Genomic DNA, 12,286 nt, shown 5'->3' on the forward strand with positions numbered 1-12,286 from the left:
GATGAAGAGCTAAGTTTGCTCTGTTGAAGTGTTTTGTTTCCAGGCTGGAGAAGCTGTTTGTGTGTGAGGTAAGCCCGGCATGAATCCAGTCAGTGGAGAGAGGGAACAGCATCAAATCTTGCTACAATCTGTTGAGCTACTTTTGCCATTATTCACTTTGTCTCTGAAAGTTACAATAATGCTGCAGGCAAGGTATTAGATACAAAAAGTTTATACTGTCAGATATAAGGCATTAAAATGGCAAGAAATGCCAATTGTGTGGTGAAAGAATTGGCCACAATGGGCCACAATGGCCTTAAGACAGAAATAAGTTAGGAATGTTTATCGCTAGCATCAGACTGTGACGCAGAAAAAAATATCCAAAACGTGGCATGTGGTAGAGCCAGTACATTTCACATATGCCTGGATGGAGGAGAGGGAGTACAGTTCGTACTAGGTACAGTGCTCTTACAGGGGTCCTGTAGAGCTGTGAGATAACAGTCCAATGGCATTTAAAGTTTTGTAAGAAAAATAATTAATTAGATATGTAGTAGAAAAACACATGAATAAACAGTTTAGAAAAAGATGTAAAACTAGAGACTTTTTGTACCCTGATAATTCAAACACCAAGGAATGCACATCTTCAGTTAAATGTCACATTTGTACGTGCCGTGCCAGGTCCCCTCCTTGGGAAGGGAGAAAGGTGGGTGGGATGGAGACCTGTGCCATGAGCTGCACTTGCTCCACTGTGGCTTCCCTCATCCCTGCTTGGTTTTTCAGACTGGAGAACGCTGTGGAAGGTAACATTGTGCTCGTATTGTTCTTTCATCCGTTGTATCTTTTCCCGAGGGACATGATGAATATTTCTTCTGTAGTCAACAGTAACAGAAAATACCAGTATTTAGCTGCCTGTGTATGAGAGGTTATGTTCACTTTGCTGAAGTTCCTGCTAGGTTCAGCATAATGGTTCAGGTCTCCACTGATCTCTTTCTGGCCTTTTTTATTTTCAAATTACTGTTTGCTCCCACCTACTTCTTAGGAATATTATTGTGACTGCTGAAACATGTAACAGCATTAATTTTGGGAGGCAGGCAGGATGTAGGAAGTTGTCAAATGTCTGAAGTAAGAGTTGTGTAGAAGACCTGTGTGGTATTTTATGTGAGTGTTGCTGTGCTTTAGCACAAACAGCTTGTTGGCCTCGGTGAGCTTTTGTACAGCTGGAAATTTGCAGCCAGGGGCTGCAGCCAGCCCAGACACTGACATAGCAGCAAGGATAGAGGTCACAAACTGCTGTTGCTTTGAGAGCAAGTAGGGAAACATCACACGTGAGCTCAGGCTCCCGGGCAGACTCCTAAATTACAAGTTTGAGAGGGAGGGGAACACAATGCTCAAACGTGCAGGGCTTTCTGGATAGAGTAGCCAGAGTAGCACCAGCCACGATCCCTCCACAACTTAGCAGGAATTGTCTTCCCAAAGACCACCAGAAATTTCTGTCTGGGAGTTTGCAAACCCTGAATATCTTTGGGTTTGCCATTTTGTGCTATTAAGGCACAGCTTGTGCCCTCATGAGTGTATGTGAATGAGCTTCACCATGCTGCTGTGAAAAGTCAATGTGTGTCAAATATTTAATAAAACAAATTGCAACTTACTGAGTAGCTCTGCCTACGACGAATGATCAGATTGTGCCCCTGCAGTGCTCCCCTACCAATGGCTGGTGCTGCTGAGGCCAGAGCTGGCTGACAGCTCAGGCTGGTGGTATCCTCACCTGTCCCCAGCCCTGAGCTATCACCTGCCATGTCCTGCCTCCCCCTGCAGCCATGATCGCTCTGGGCCTTGGCTCTCTGCCATTTGCATCCATCACACAGACAGGAGCAGCATTAATTTTTGACTAGAGCTCCTGGCTGGTAGAAAATAAACCCATCCGTTGCAATGAAGTGCCCATGCCTTATTTTCTTGCACTAACAAGTTAGCATGTGTTATCTTCTGGATTTGGTAGTGGGGAGAGCACCGTTCCCTGTAACTCCCTCCCTCACATCAGGCTGGCTAAAGGCTAGGAAGTCAGCCTGCATGAATTTTTCAGTGCCTACAGCCATTAACCCTGCAGTCACTGGTCAACAATAACATTCTTAGAGCCACATTCAGCTGCCTCTATCTTAGCACACTGTGCAGAGTGAATATGTTCTTTATATTCCTTTTGTATGTGCATGTTAAGATCTTTACAGAGATCCTCTAGAATCCCATGTCTTACCCACACTTTATGTACATCCCTCCATGCTGCAGCAGGACAGCATTTATTATGGTTAGATTCTTAAGGACAGAAGTCTGAATGTTGTCTGTAGTGCTTAGATTTGGGTTTGTGCCCAAACAAAAGAGACTGCTGCTCAAAAGGCAGAATAAGAATCAGGGCTCCTGCCCCATCAAGCTTGCAGCACAAAAACATGCTTCAGGGCTTGTTGCTTTTTTACTGCCTGACTCACTTCAGGCTCTTTCAGAGCTAAATTCACTACAGACCAGGTACTCAGCAATGGAAATTTTCCACAACAATCTTCTGTTGTCATTTACCAGGCTACATACTTCTATATATGAAGTGGAAGAAGGCTGACCTCAGAGCATGTCAACAAAATGAGCAGCTGTCTGCTCCAGCAAAGAGAAAACTATGTACCTTGTCAGTTCTTGAACATTGAACTTCCAGGGTGTATCCGGTTCTTGGAATGTAACTTCATATCTATTTTCATGTGCCTAAAGGACACAAAGGTGACATTATGAAAGTGCACTAAAAGAATTGCCACCCCTGCCAGAAGTCCTGACAAGAGACACAAATGCATCTTCAAAGACTGTATGATGTGTTTTTCACAAGTCATGAACTACAATTATAAATCATATCTTGATATATTTGTCAACAAGTAGTTTGGGAACTGTTCAATTCATGTCACTGCTGGGGAAGGGTGTGATGTCCTCATCACCAAGAAGTAGCAGGGCAGGTTCAAAGGCTGTTAATCTTTTCAAGTTGTTTTGTCTTCAATGAGTGACAAAGCTGACCAGCTAGACATTGGCAGCTCTGCCCCTACTCCATCACAATATCCATCCTTAACTATAATTAGAGAACTACAGGAAAACTGAAGTAAATATTTTTAGCCATGTAAAGAACCTTTTCAGTCAGATCACCTTGTTGATGTCACAGCCAGGTATATGAAAGCAATAAATCGGCGCTTTCCCTACCATCATCACGTATGGCTTCATTTCCCAAGCATGGATGTTGGTATTATCAATAATAACCGGGCTTTTCCCATTCTTCATTGCTTTGCGTGCTGCAATGTAACACATTAAGTAAAGCTAAAATATATTAAATAACAGCCAGGCCTTACTAGCCCTAAAGTGTCCTTTCTTTGCCCACGGCTCGCACGCTTGGTTCCCCACCAGACCTGGGCTTGCAGCTACCATCCAAATGGGAGCCGAGGTCAGTGCCCAGCAGCTCTCCTGGAAGAGGAATCTCTTATAGAACATACTTACAACAGCCAAAAATTACTGTCACTTCGGGAGACCCCTGTTACATGATCTCAAAGTATGTTTGCCATTGCCACGAATTCCTTCAGAGCGCAGCCACAAAAAGCATGGTACAGCAGTAGAGACCTGGGTTGTTTAATTCCCAAACTTAAATTCAGCCTGCAAATTTTCTTCCTGTCTGTCATTACATTCCCACCCCCTTCCAAGTCAGGACTGACACCTAGGAAGTTAAAGGTTAAGGCTGCGGTGCCTGTACTGCAGGGAGCAGCTGCTGGGCTGGTGTCTGAAGGGCATCAAGATTCAGCAGTGCTTCCTCTAAAATAACATTAACCAACCTCCAAAATGTTTTCATTTACAAATTTCCCTATTATAAGTCAGAAGAAATCAAATCAGAAGTGGTAAATGTATTTTTTTAGCCAATGCCCCACAAAGCGCAGTGTGTGACACCACCTTGAGGTATTTTATTTTGGGGGCTAAGTTTAAAGACAGCCTGAAATGCAGAACTACTTTGCACAGCCCCTGGATCAAGTTTGGTCACCTCTTTTCTGGTTCCACTTGTGTGCATCCTCTAGGAAGTCAGGCTCAAAGATGTAGACACCATTTTCAACAAAGAAGTCATCAGTACTAAGGACTACAGCACTGGGGTGGTCACGTTTAAGCTGTCTGCAGGGGAAAAAAAAAAAAGATGAAAGAAGGATTAGTACCTGGTCGCACCCTTTAACAGAGACCATTAAATCATGAGCTATTTGAGTGCTCTGCAAATACACACAGTGCTTCACTTGAAAAATCCCAATTTAAAAGATGTGGAAGTACTGCAATCAGTAGATGGACATGTAGGAAGAAAGGAATGAAGCTTGAAGGCATGGCCTTGATTTCTTTAATACAACAGAGAAATGTGTACTGGACTACCAACATCCGAGTCTTTAATCTTATTAATATATTCAGCTTGCCTTCTGAGTTGTCTGAGAAAGCAGGATTGTAAAGAGAAGGGAGGAAGAGGAGAGGAGAGGAGAGGAGAGGAGAGGAGAGGAGAGGGGAGGGGAGGGGAGGGGAGGGGAGGGGAGGGGAGGGGAGGGGAGGGGAGGGGAGAGGGGAGGGGAGGGGAGGGGAGGGGAGGGGAGAGGGGAGGGGAGGGGAGGGGAGGGGAGGGGAGGGGAGGGGAGGGGAGAGGAGAGGAGAGGAGAGGAGAGGAGAGGAGAGGAGAGGAGAGGAGAGGAGAGGAGAGGAGAGGAGAGGAGAGGAGAGGAGAGGAGAGGAGAGGAGAGGAGAGGAGAGGAGAGGAGAGGAGAGGAGAGGAGAGGAGAGGAGAGGAGAGGAGAGGAGAGGAGAGGAGAGGAGAGGGGAAGGGGAAGGGGAAGGGGAAGGGGAAGGGGAAGGGGAAGGGGAAGGGGAAGGGGAAGGGGAAGGGGAAGGGGAAGGGGAAGGGGAAGGGGAAGGGGAAGGGGAAGGGGAAGGGGAAGGGGAAGGGGAAGGAAAGGAAAGGAAAGGAAAGGAAAGGAAAGGAAAGGAAAGGAAAGGAAAGGAAAGGAAAGGAAAGGAAAGGAAAGGAAAGGAAAGGAAAGGAAAAGAAAAGAAAAGAAAAGAAAAGAAAAGAAAAGAAAAGAAAAGAAAAGAAAAGAAAAGAAAAGAAAAGAAAAGAAAAGAAAAGAAAAGAAAAGAAAAGAAAAGAAAAGAAAAGAAAAGAAAAGAAAAGAAAAGAAAAGAAGAAAAGAAAAAGAGAGCAACCCAAACCTGCTTATCCAGGCATGGAAGTGGGTGTCAGAAGACAATTTGAGACGGGTATTTTGCTACAGAGATTTCTGAAGATAACCAGGAGGAAGGATTTGTCATTTAGCAAAGATGGTCCAGAGAACCATCAGTTTTGTTTGGGGGGCTTTTTTGGCTGTAAAGCAGGTAGCACTGTTTTATAATTTTAATGTGCAAACAAGTATCTGAGTGATAAGTCAATATTTTGTGGTGTTTTATGCAATTTTATGGTTCTTATCACTTGTCCCTGCTCCACTTAATCCTCCTCTTGTAGAGTTGAGTAATTTTTATATCTTCACGTTTTAAACAAATTTTATAAGCAAACCTGAGTTCATAAAAAATATTTTATAGACAAATTTGCAGACCCATAAAGCAGACTGCTGTGGTGTGCGGCACTGGGCAATGCCACTTCCCTTCACAGGGTGTGTGTGCCCCAGCAGTGCTCCTGCAGGCCGGGGATGCCATGGGGAGCAGATGTGTGTCCTGCTGGACACTGACCAGCTGCCTCACAGGCAGACACTGGCTCTTGGAGGTGGAAGCAAGTGCTGCCTTGTGTGGAAGTTTAAATATGAAGAATCCCTCTGCCAGTCCTTAGAGACCACTAGAAGAAACCAAAAAAATAACCCTTAATGTATGATTGTTTTCCCGTAAGTGTATAATCCAGAATTTTGTGTGTCCATAGATAAATTGTCCCTTTTTTTTCAATCAGAGAAGAGTCCGATGAGTGGATGAGGAGGGAGTCTTCTAGAAGTCAGGGAAAGCCCATGGCATCATCCCTCTATTTCCTGTCTCCCTAAGGCCTGGAATGTCTTGGGAAAAGAAAGAAAGGTCAATCAAGCAACCCTGTGTCTCTCAGACATGAATGCTGCTGCCCTGCTGTCTTAACCCACACATGGTCTCCACCCCCTGTGACCCATTTCAGCTTTCCTAATAAAATGCTTCTCTTTCCATCCTCACAAGTTGCAAAATAACCATTTCTCAGTGCCTTATCCATGTGGGCAAGAGCAAGGGAAAAGTTGTCTCCAGGTTATCAGCAGAAGAACAGGCACCTAGACAGAAAAACCTTAATTCTGTCATCCAGCTCTGTTCCAACCATTTACTTACCACTTGTACCCTAATCTGCCTGCAAGCAGCAGCTCTTCACTAGGACTTCAGGGTGCATTTAGCTGAATAATGGTCAGCTTCTGACTCTGCTCTGTCTCCCCTGTAACTTCTACCATCTGCTGATTAACCAATATTATTTTGTGGTGGGGTCCATCCCAGCGAGCAGTGACTTGGTGCTGATGGAGCCAGGACTGGGCTGTACCCCCTGTCATGCATCATTCAGCACCTACCTGTCGTTGTCTTCTAGCCCCAAAGGAATGTTTTATTCACAAAATTACTGCTGGGCAAACTGATTTAAGAAAAGTCATGTTTTAAAGTGTTAGCAAACAGTAAAATTTTGTTGCTTTAATTTTGGCCTCAGGCAAAATATTCTTATAATGAAAAGCACAGCAACACCTAATGTTTATTGGGTTACTGCTGTGGATAACCTGATATATTCAGGTCTCACCATGATTCAGCACCTCACCTTCCCCATTGCTTTAATCATCGCAATTTCTTCTCTAAAAAATTAACTGCTGAAATATGTGGAAATATATCCTTTAGCTACTAAGAGGCACATAAAGTTGTGCACATTAATAAAAGATTTCAAGACTATTTTTTTCCTTGCTCAGTATTTCTTTTTAAAATGTTCTTAACCAGTGGAAATTTTAAAATCCATTTTCTTAGCACATACCTTACTAAATTTTCAACACTGAGAGCTTTGATATTAACCCTTAAGCAATCTAAACTGTAGGTGAATATCTGTAAGCTCAGTCTATGGTCCTCACATCAATAATTAAAGTAGATAACGCTTGTGTTTCAAAGGAGGAAAAATATGGGACAAAATGGGTTGAGAGTTATGAATTACTGTCACATTTGCTATATTCATACCAAATGTGCTCCTGCTAACAGCAACATGAGAAAACATAAAGTGGGAAAAAGATGGTTTACCTTCTGTTTATTTTGCTGGTTTTAACTTTTAGCTTTCCAAAAGCACCAAGCTGTCGCTGAAGTTTATAGCTGTTTTCTGTAATCCCTTCCATATTGCCCACAAAGCTGACAAAACTCCTGTTTCTTCTCTTCCTTATCATTCCAAAGGGCATCAAGAACTCTTTTGCGTGTTCTTTATGAAATGAGCTTTCCACAATCTTCACAGGACCTCAGGTTGGTTTAGAAGAAAGGTCCTGCATAATCACATCAGGCTCTTAATCACTGTAAGCAATTAAAATGCCTGCATTTTAGAAAAATACACCAGCCATGCAAAATGGGAGGGCTTGTGACCACGGTTATTTATGAATAAATCTTGAACTGCCCTGTAATAAGAAAACTACCCACTGCTGGTAGATCAATAAGTGTAAAGCTCACCAAGGAGAAAAAGAAAACTCTAATCTCTTTGGAAGAACAAAGGACACATAGGAGCTATGTTTGCATTTTTTAAAGAAGCCGCTGAACTGGAAGCACTGCATTGTGACAGGCAGCATCTGTGAAAGGTTCAGTATTAATTTGCATACCCACTGCAAGATGAAGAGATCATCTCTTCGTGAAGAGTAGCACATCTCTTCATCTTGCAGTGGATATGGTAGCTCCTTCTCCTTGTAGAGGGGTGAGGAGAAAAGGGTTTGAGATTTATTTTAAGCACAGAAAACATCCCCCATTATCTCCTTACTTTCTTATCCTTTGTAGTTTCTGAAATAGCAGCAAACCTTTCTTTAGCAAAGGATAGAGCAAAATGCATTTTGTATCCATAGGTTATCATACCTTTCCATCAGAAAACTTGAAAATAAATTAATTTCTGATAGCAGATTGGAAGAAACTTTTTTATTGCTCAGAAGACCACAGAACAGGGTATCAGAGACCAGAGCAGGTATGTACTGGCACCACATGCAACCACTTGCTCTGGCCACTCTTCTCAAGGGTTCTGTGTCATTTAAAAGGTGTCTAAAAGCCTTTTGTTTCAGCAGGAAAGCAGTGCTGTGAGATCTGGAGCACATGCCCAGCGCTTGCCACAGTGTGTTGTGTTTGAAGAACTCCTGGTGCCCCGAGGACCTCGCCTGGCCGAGTCGGCAGAGCTGCTGGCAGAGCACAGCCCTGCCCTTGTGTCGCACCCGCGGGGGGTCCGGGCACGGCTCTGTCTCCTAAAGCACCAGGCTCGTGTGGTGTCGTATTCGATCAACGCACGCAGGAGACTCACCTGAAGTGGTTTCACGCAAAGGTAAATGTTTACAGTGCAATGCTGCCTGGAGGCAGGAGCTGCCCAGCTGAAGTCCACGAACCCATCAGAGCCGCAGTTCTGCAGCGGGGTCGGGTGCTGGGAGCGCTGGGAACAGCTGGCCCAGGGCTGGAGGTGCTGCGATAAACCAGGCAACAGCAGCAGAGAACTGGAGAAGACACAGGCTGCACCAAGCAGTGATGCCTCAGCACCAGCGCATTTTCCCCCTCCTGTTCTGAGAGATTACTCGCTGTGTGCTTCACAAAGGAGTACAAGAAAAAGCCCATTTCGAGCAATACATCAACAGCTGTGGCTGAAAAGTTCCAAGTTTGATCACGCCCAGCCTATAGTGCTTGAGTTCAACTGATAAACGGTTAGGTGTAGGTTGAGCTGTGCAGCACAGCAACGTGCTGTTGAAGGGCTGGAAATAGAGCTACTGTGCAATGCAGATTTGCTGGGGAAGCAGGTATGAGCTTGTACGTGGCTCACTTAAATTCTGGAGGCATTTTCAGAAGTATTGCTGCCACTGCCCCTCAGATAACCTTTTTCTTAGCTGTTGCCTCAGTGTGATCACAAAACCTGCACTGTGAAGTCAAGCACAATGTGTTCAGGAGGAGCATGTCCAACATGCCTGAAGGAGGCTGATGGAGATGTGACTCCCTGCTGCCCCTTCCCCTTCACACTTCCATGACATCTGGTGACTGGTTATGGGGAGGTAGCTGGGCCCACCCAAGATATGTGGTCCAGGGAAGCTCATCCTTAACACTGAAGCTGCTGGAAAGGTGTGAAGCTTGGTGGTGAGCAGAATAACTCCTCGTCCTGGCTTGACTACTCAATATATCACACGTCGGTCCTTTGCTGTCTTTAGTAGAAACCAAAAACCAGACCTCAACTGTTCCATACCAACGTAGGGCAGCTCTGAGCAGGGAGCAACCAGGATGAGGAAATAATTTTAACAAAAATGCCATAACTAAAGCTTACAAAGCTGTATCCAAACTCCGCTGAGTGACACTGGAAAGTCAGGGGAAACAAGCCATGGATCCAAGGTTGTTCCTAGGACTGTGTGACAAATGGAAAAGGGGCCTTTTGACTGGAGTTATCACTGGGTTGCTGTATCACCAGTGATAACATTCATGGTTTGTGACTCATGAGCACTGTAAAGATGTAGAAGTTGTGACAGAAATACTGAAATACTGGCTGATAAGCAGAATAAGCGAACGTAGATGTATGCAAAAGCACCAGAAGAACAGAGCAAATGCTGAAACAATGGTACCCACTGACAGCCAAGATCATTAACAGCAATAAAACTGGAACAGGGGCTGTTTACAACCCCCAAAGCCAGCACTCAGCTGAGGCCCAGCACTGGTGACCCACCACAGGAAAACCTGTGCTCTGAGAGCAGGAGGATGGCCAGCAGGTCACACCATCCTCTCCACACCTGCCTCCTTCCCCTTGTACCAAGCGGGGCAGAGGATGAAGACGCCCAAAATGGGAAAATGAATATAATGGGGGAAAAAACCCATCTAAGATTCATAGAGCATCAAGTAAGCAGAATTCACAGGCAAAAAAATGGCAGCATAAGAGCTGTTGGCTGGAGATGCCACAGTAGACCCGGCCAAAACCCACCCTGTCACCACCAGCACAGAGCAACCTAGTAGAGAAAGTGAGGATGGGACAGCTGATGGTCCTTGTCTGCTCTGATTTCAGGCAGACCACCTGTGTACATGCATCTTGATGCTTGCAAGTATTATGTTGTGATATTATGAGTGAATAAAATCTGAGAAAATAAACTAGAATTTATAAGATGAGTTTACAGAGTGCTTTTGCAAATCAACCACCTTCCTCCTCCAGTGGGATCTTGCACTGAGATCTGTTGCAGTCATTTTTTGCAAACTTTCCCTTGTGCAGCACATGGCATTTACCAACACGAAAAGGTAGTGTGACAGTGTGAGAACAGCAAAAGAATTCTCTTGGTACAGTCCTTCACAATCTGAACAGGGTTAAGGAGAGGTACTAAATGCTGCCTTTTGATCTGAGTGCTGCTGAACAGCTGAACACAATGATGTGATTAACACGGGCTAGAAACAGCCAGATCCTCAAACGTTCATCCCGCAGACTACTACAACACTTACAACTGATTTTCTAAATATGTCATTAACAATTAACCTTGTGTTTTGACCTAGAAAGTACAGGTGACTATAGTTACTCGCACTGCCTGTGAATATTCCCCCAAACCTTTATGTTCTCACTTTGCTATAAGAAGACCAAATCCCCCTAAAGGAGCAGGCCCACACTTACACGGCCTCTCAAGGGAGAAATGTGTGTTTTGGGTGTGAGCAAAACACAGCATTTGGCAATTCATAAAATAACTTCTTTTGCCAAAGTGCAGTGAGGCAGGAGGCCCAGTGGGACAGGGAAGTGTGTACTCAGAAGAGGAAACTGTAGATGAAGCCAGTGTATCACAGCTTTCTGCTGCCACCTCTCACAGCAGAGCCCTTCCTGTAGCAGCCCACGATCCCAGCACGGGTTCCTCAGCCCAGCAGAGTAAGAAGACAAGGAATGTTCCTCTTTTGATAGAGAGTGGGTGGCACCGAGAGTTGCATGATGCCAGACTGTGAGACTTTGTGATACCAAACTACAGCTGCACAGTCACACCGACTGCAGCGCTGCTTCTCAGCACTCCCCACTGTGTTTTTCACACAATCAGCCTTTGAACTGTTGGAAAGTGGAGTGGTCTCCTGTGATCATTTTATACACCGCTAAAGCTCTGACCAGGAGTGCAGGACATTAGAGAAACAGAGTGGTCAATTTTCAGCCAGAAAGAAGAAGATTTTTACGATGTTTGTGATTAAAAATTAAAACAAAACAACCCAATCCAATCAACCAAAAAAAATTAAAAGGAAAACCACCACCAATCTGGCGCCTTTGAGAAAAGGAACAAGTACCGCCTTGGTCGGGGTGATCAGTCCATGTCATCAGAAGCATCCCTGTAGGTACCTCTCGCTCGGAACAGGAGCTTGCACAGTCCCACGGCCAGGACACCCAGACACGGCCACAGGTGCCCGGGACAGCGCAGCCTGGAGCGGGCCGGGAGCCGAGGGAGTTGCGGGCAGCTGCGATCAGTCAAGGCTCCCGCTCCCCCCCGACCCCCAGCCCAGCCCAGCCCAGCCCCGGCGGGTCTGCAGAGGGTGCCGGGCGGGCACACGGGCTCCCGAAGCCCTGCTCCGGAGCCGGGACACGCTTACCTGGCCAGGGTGCTCTTGCCGGCGCCGGGCAGCCCCCGCAGCAGCACCAGCCTCCCGCCGCCGCCGCCCCGCGGGGGCCGCAGGCTCAGCCCCCCCAGGGCCTGCAGCAGCCGCTCGTCCACGGCCGCGGGGCCGGGCCCGGCGGGGCGCGGGGTCGGGGCCGGCCCGGGATGGGGGACCCGGGGCAGCCGCCCCGCAGCCCGGCCCCGGCCCCGGCCCCCGCCCCGACCCCGGCCCCGCGCCCCTCGGCACCCGCGGGCGGGGCCGCGCGGGAGCGCGCGTCCCTCCATGTCCCGAGCGGCCGGGACTTTGCCCCGCGAAACCGAAAGCGGCCGGGAGCAGAGACACGGGCAAGGACGGGCGGCTGCGGCTGCACAGCCAAAGCGCTCGGCTACGGCACTCGCTGCAGACCCGGAACCCTGGCCCGAGATAACATCAACTATTTAAAGTCAGGACTATTCCCCAAATTCTCAAAGGCAGGAGAACACAAGGCAGCACTGACAGCGTTCCAGTCCCATGT

The 12,286-nt window shown here is 46.5% G+C and overlaps 1 protein-coding gene across 2 annotated transcripts; it reads right to left on the reverse strand.

Moving 5' to 3' along the window:
* Window positions 1–281: 281 nt before the first annotated feature.
* On the reverse strand, window positions 282–12,069 carry N4BP2L1 (NEDD4 binding protein 2 like 1). Of its 2 annotated transcripts, none has more exons than XM_066175985.1 (5): window positions 11,767–12,069; window positions 4,022–4,146; window positions 3,199–3,287; window positions 2,642–2,718; window positions 282–848 (listed from the first exon to the last, which is right to left on the reverse strand). In XM_066175985.1, the coding sequence occupies exons 1-5, from the start codon at window positions 12,054–12,056 to the stop codon at window positions 623–625; spliced, it is 807 nt and encodes a 268-aa protein (XP_066032082.1). In that variant the 5' UTR covers window positions 12,057–12,069; the 3' UTR covers window positions 282–622. The 2 variants fall into 2 exon arrangements, with proteins under 2 accessions (XP_066032082.1, XP_066032081.1); XM_066175984.1 differs by having other exon boundaries at window positions 3,145–3,287.
* Between the last annotated feature and the right edge of the window lie 217 nt (window positions 12,070–12,286).

This window comes from Chamaea fasciata, unplaced genomic scaffold (genome assembly GCF_029207755.1).
Source record: "Chamaea fasciata isolate MVZ Bird 193981 ecotype frontalis unplaced genomic scaffold, bChaFas1.0.hap1 SCAF_2, whole genome shotgun sequence".
Lineage (NCBI taxonomy): Eukaryota > Metazoa > Chordata > Aves > Passeriformes > Sylviidae > Chamaea > Chamaea fasciata.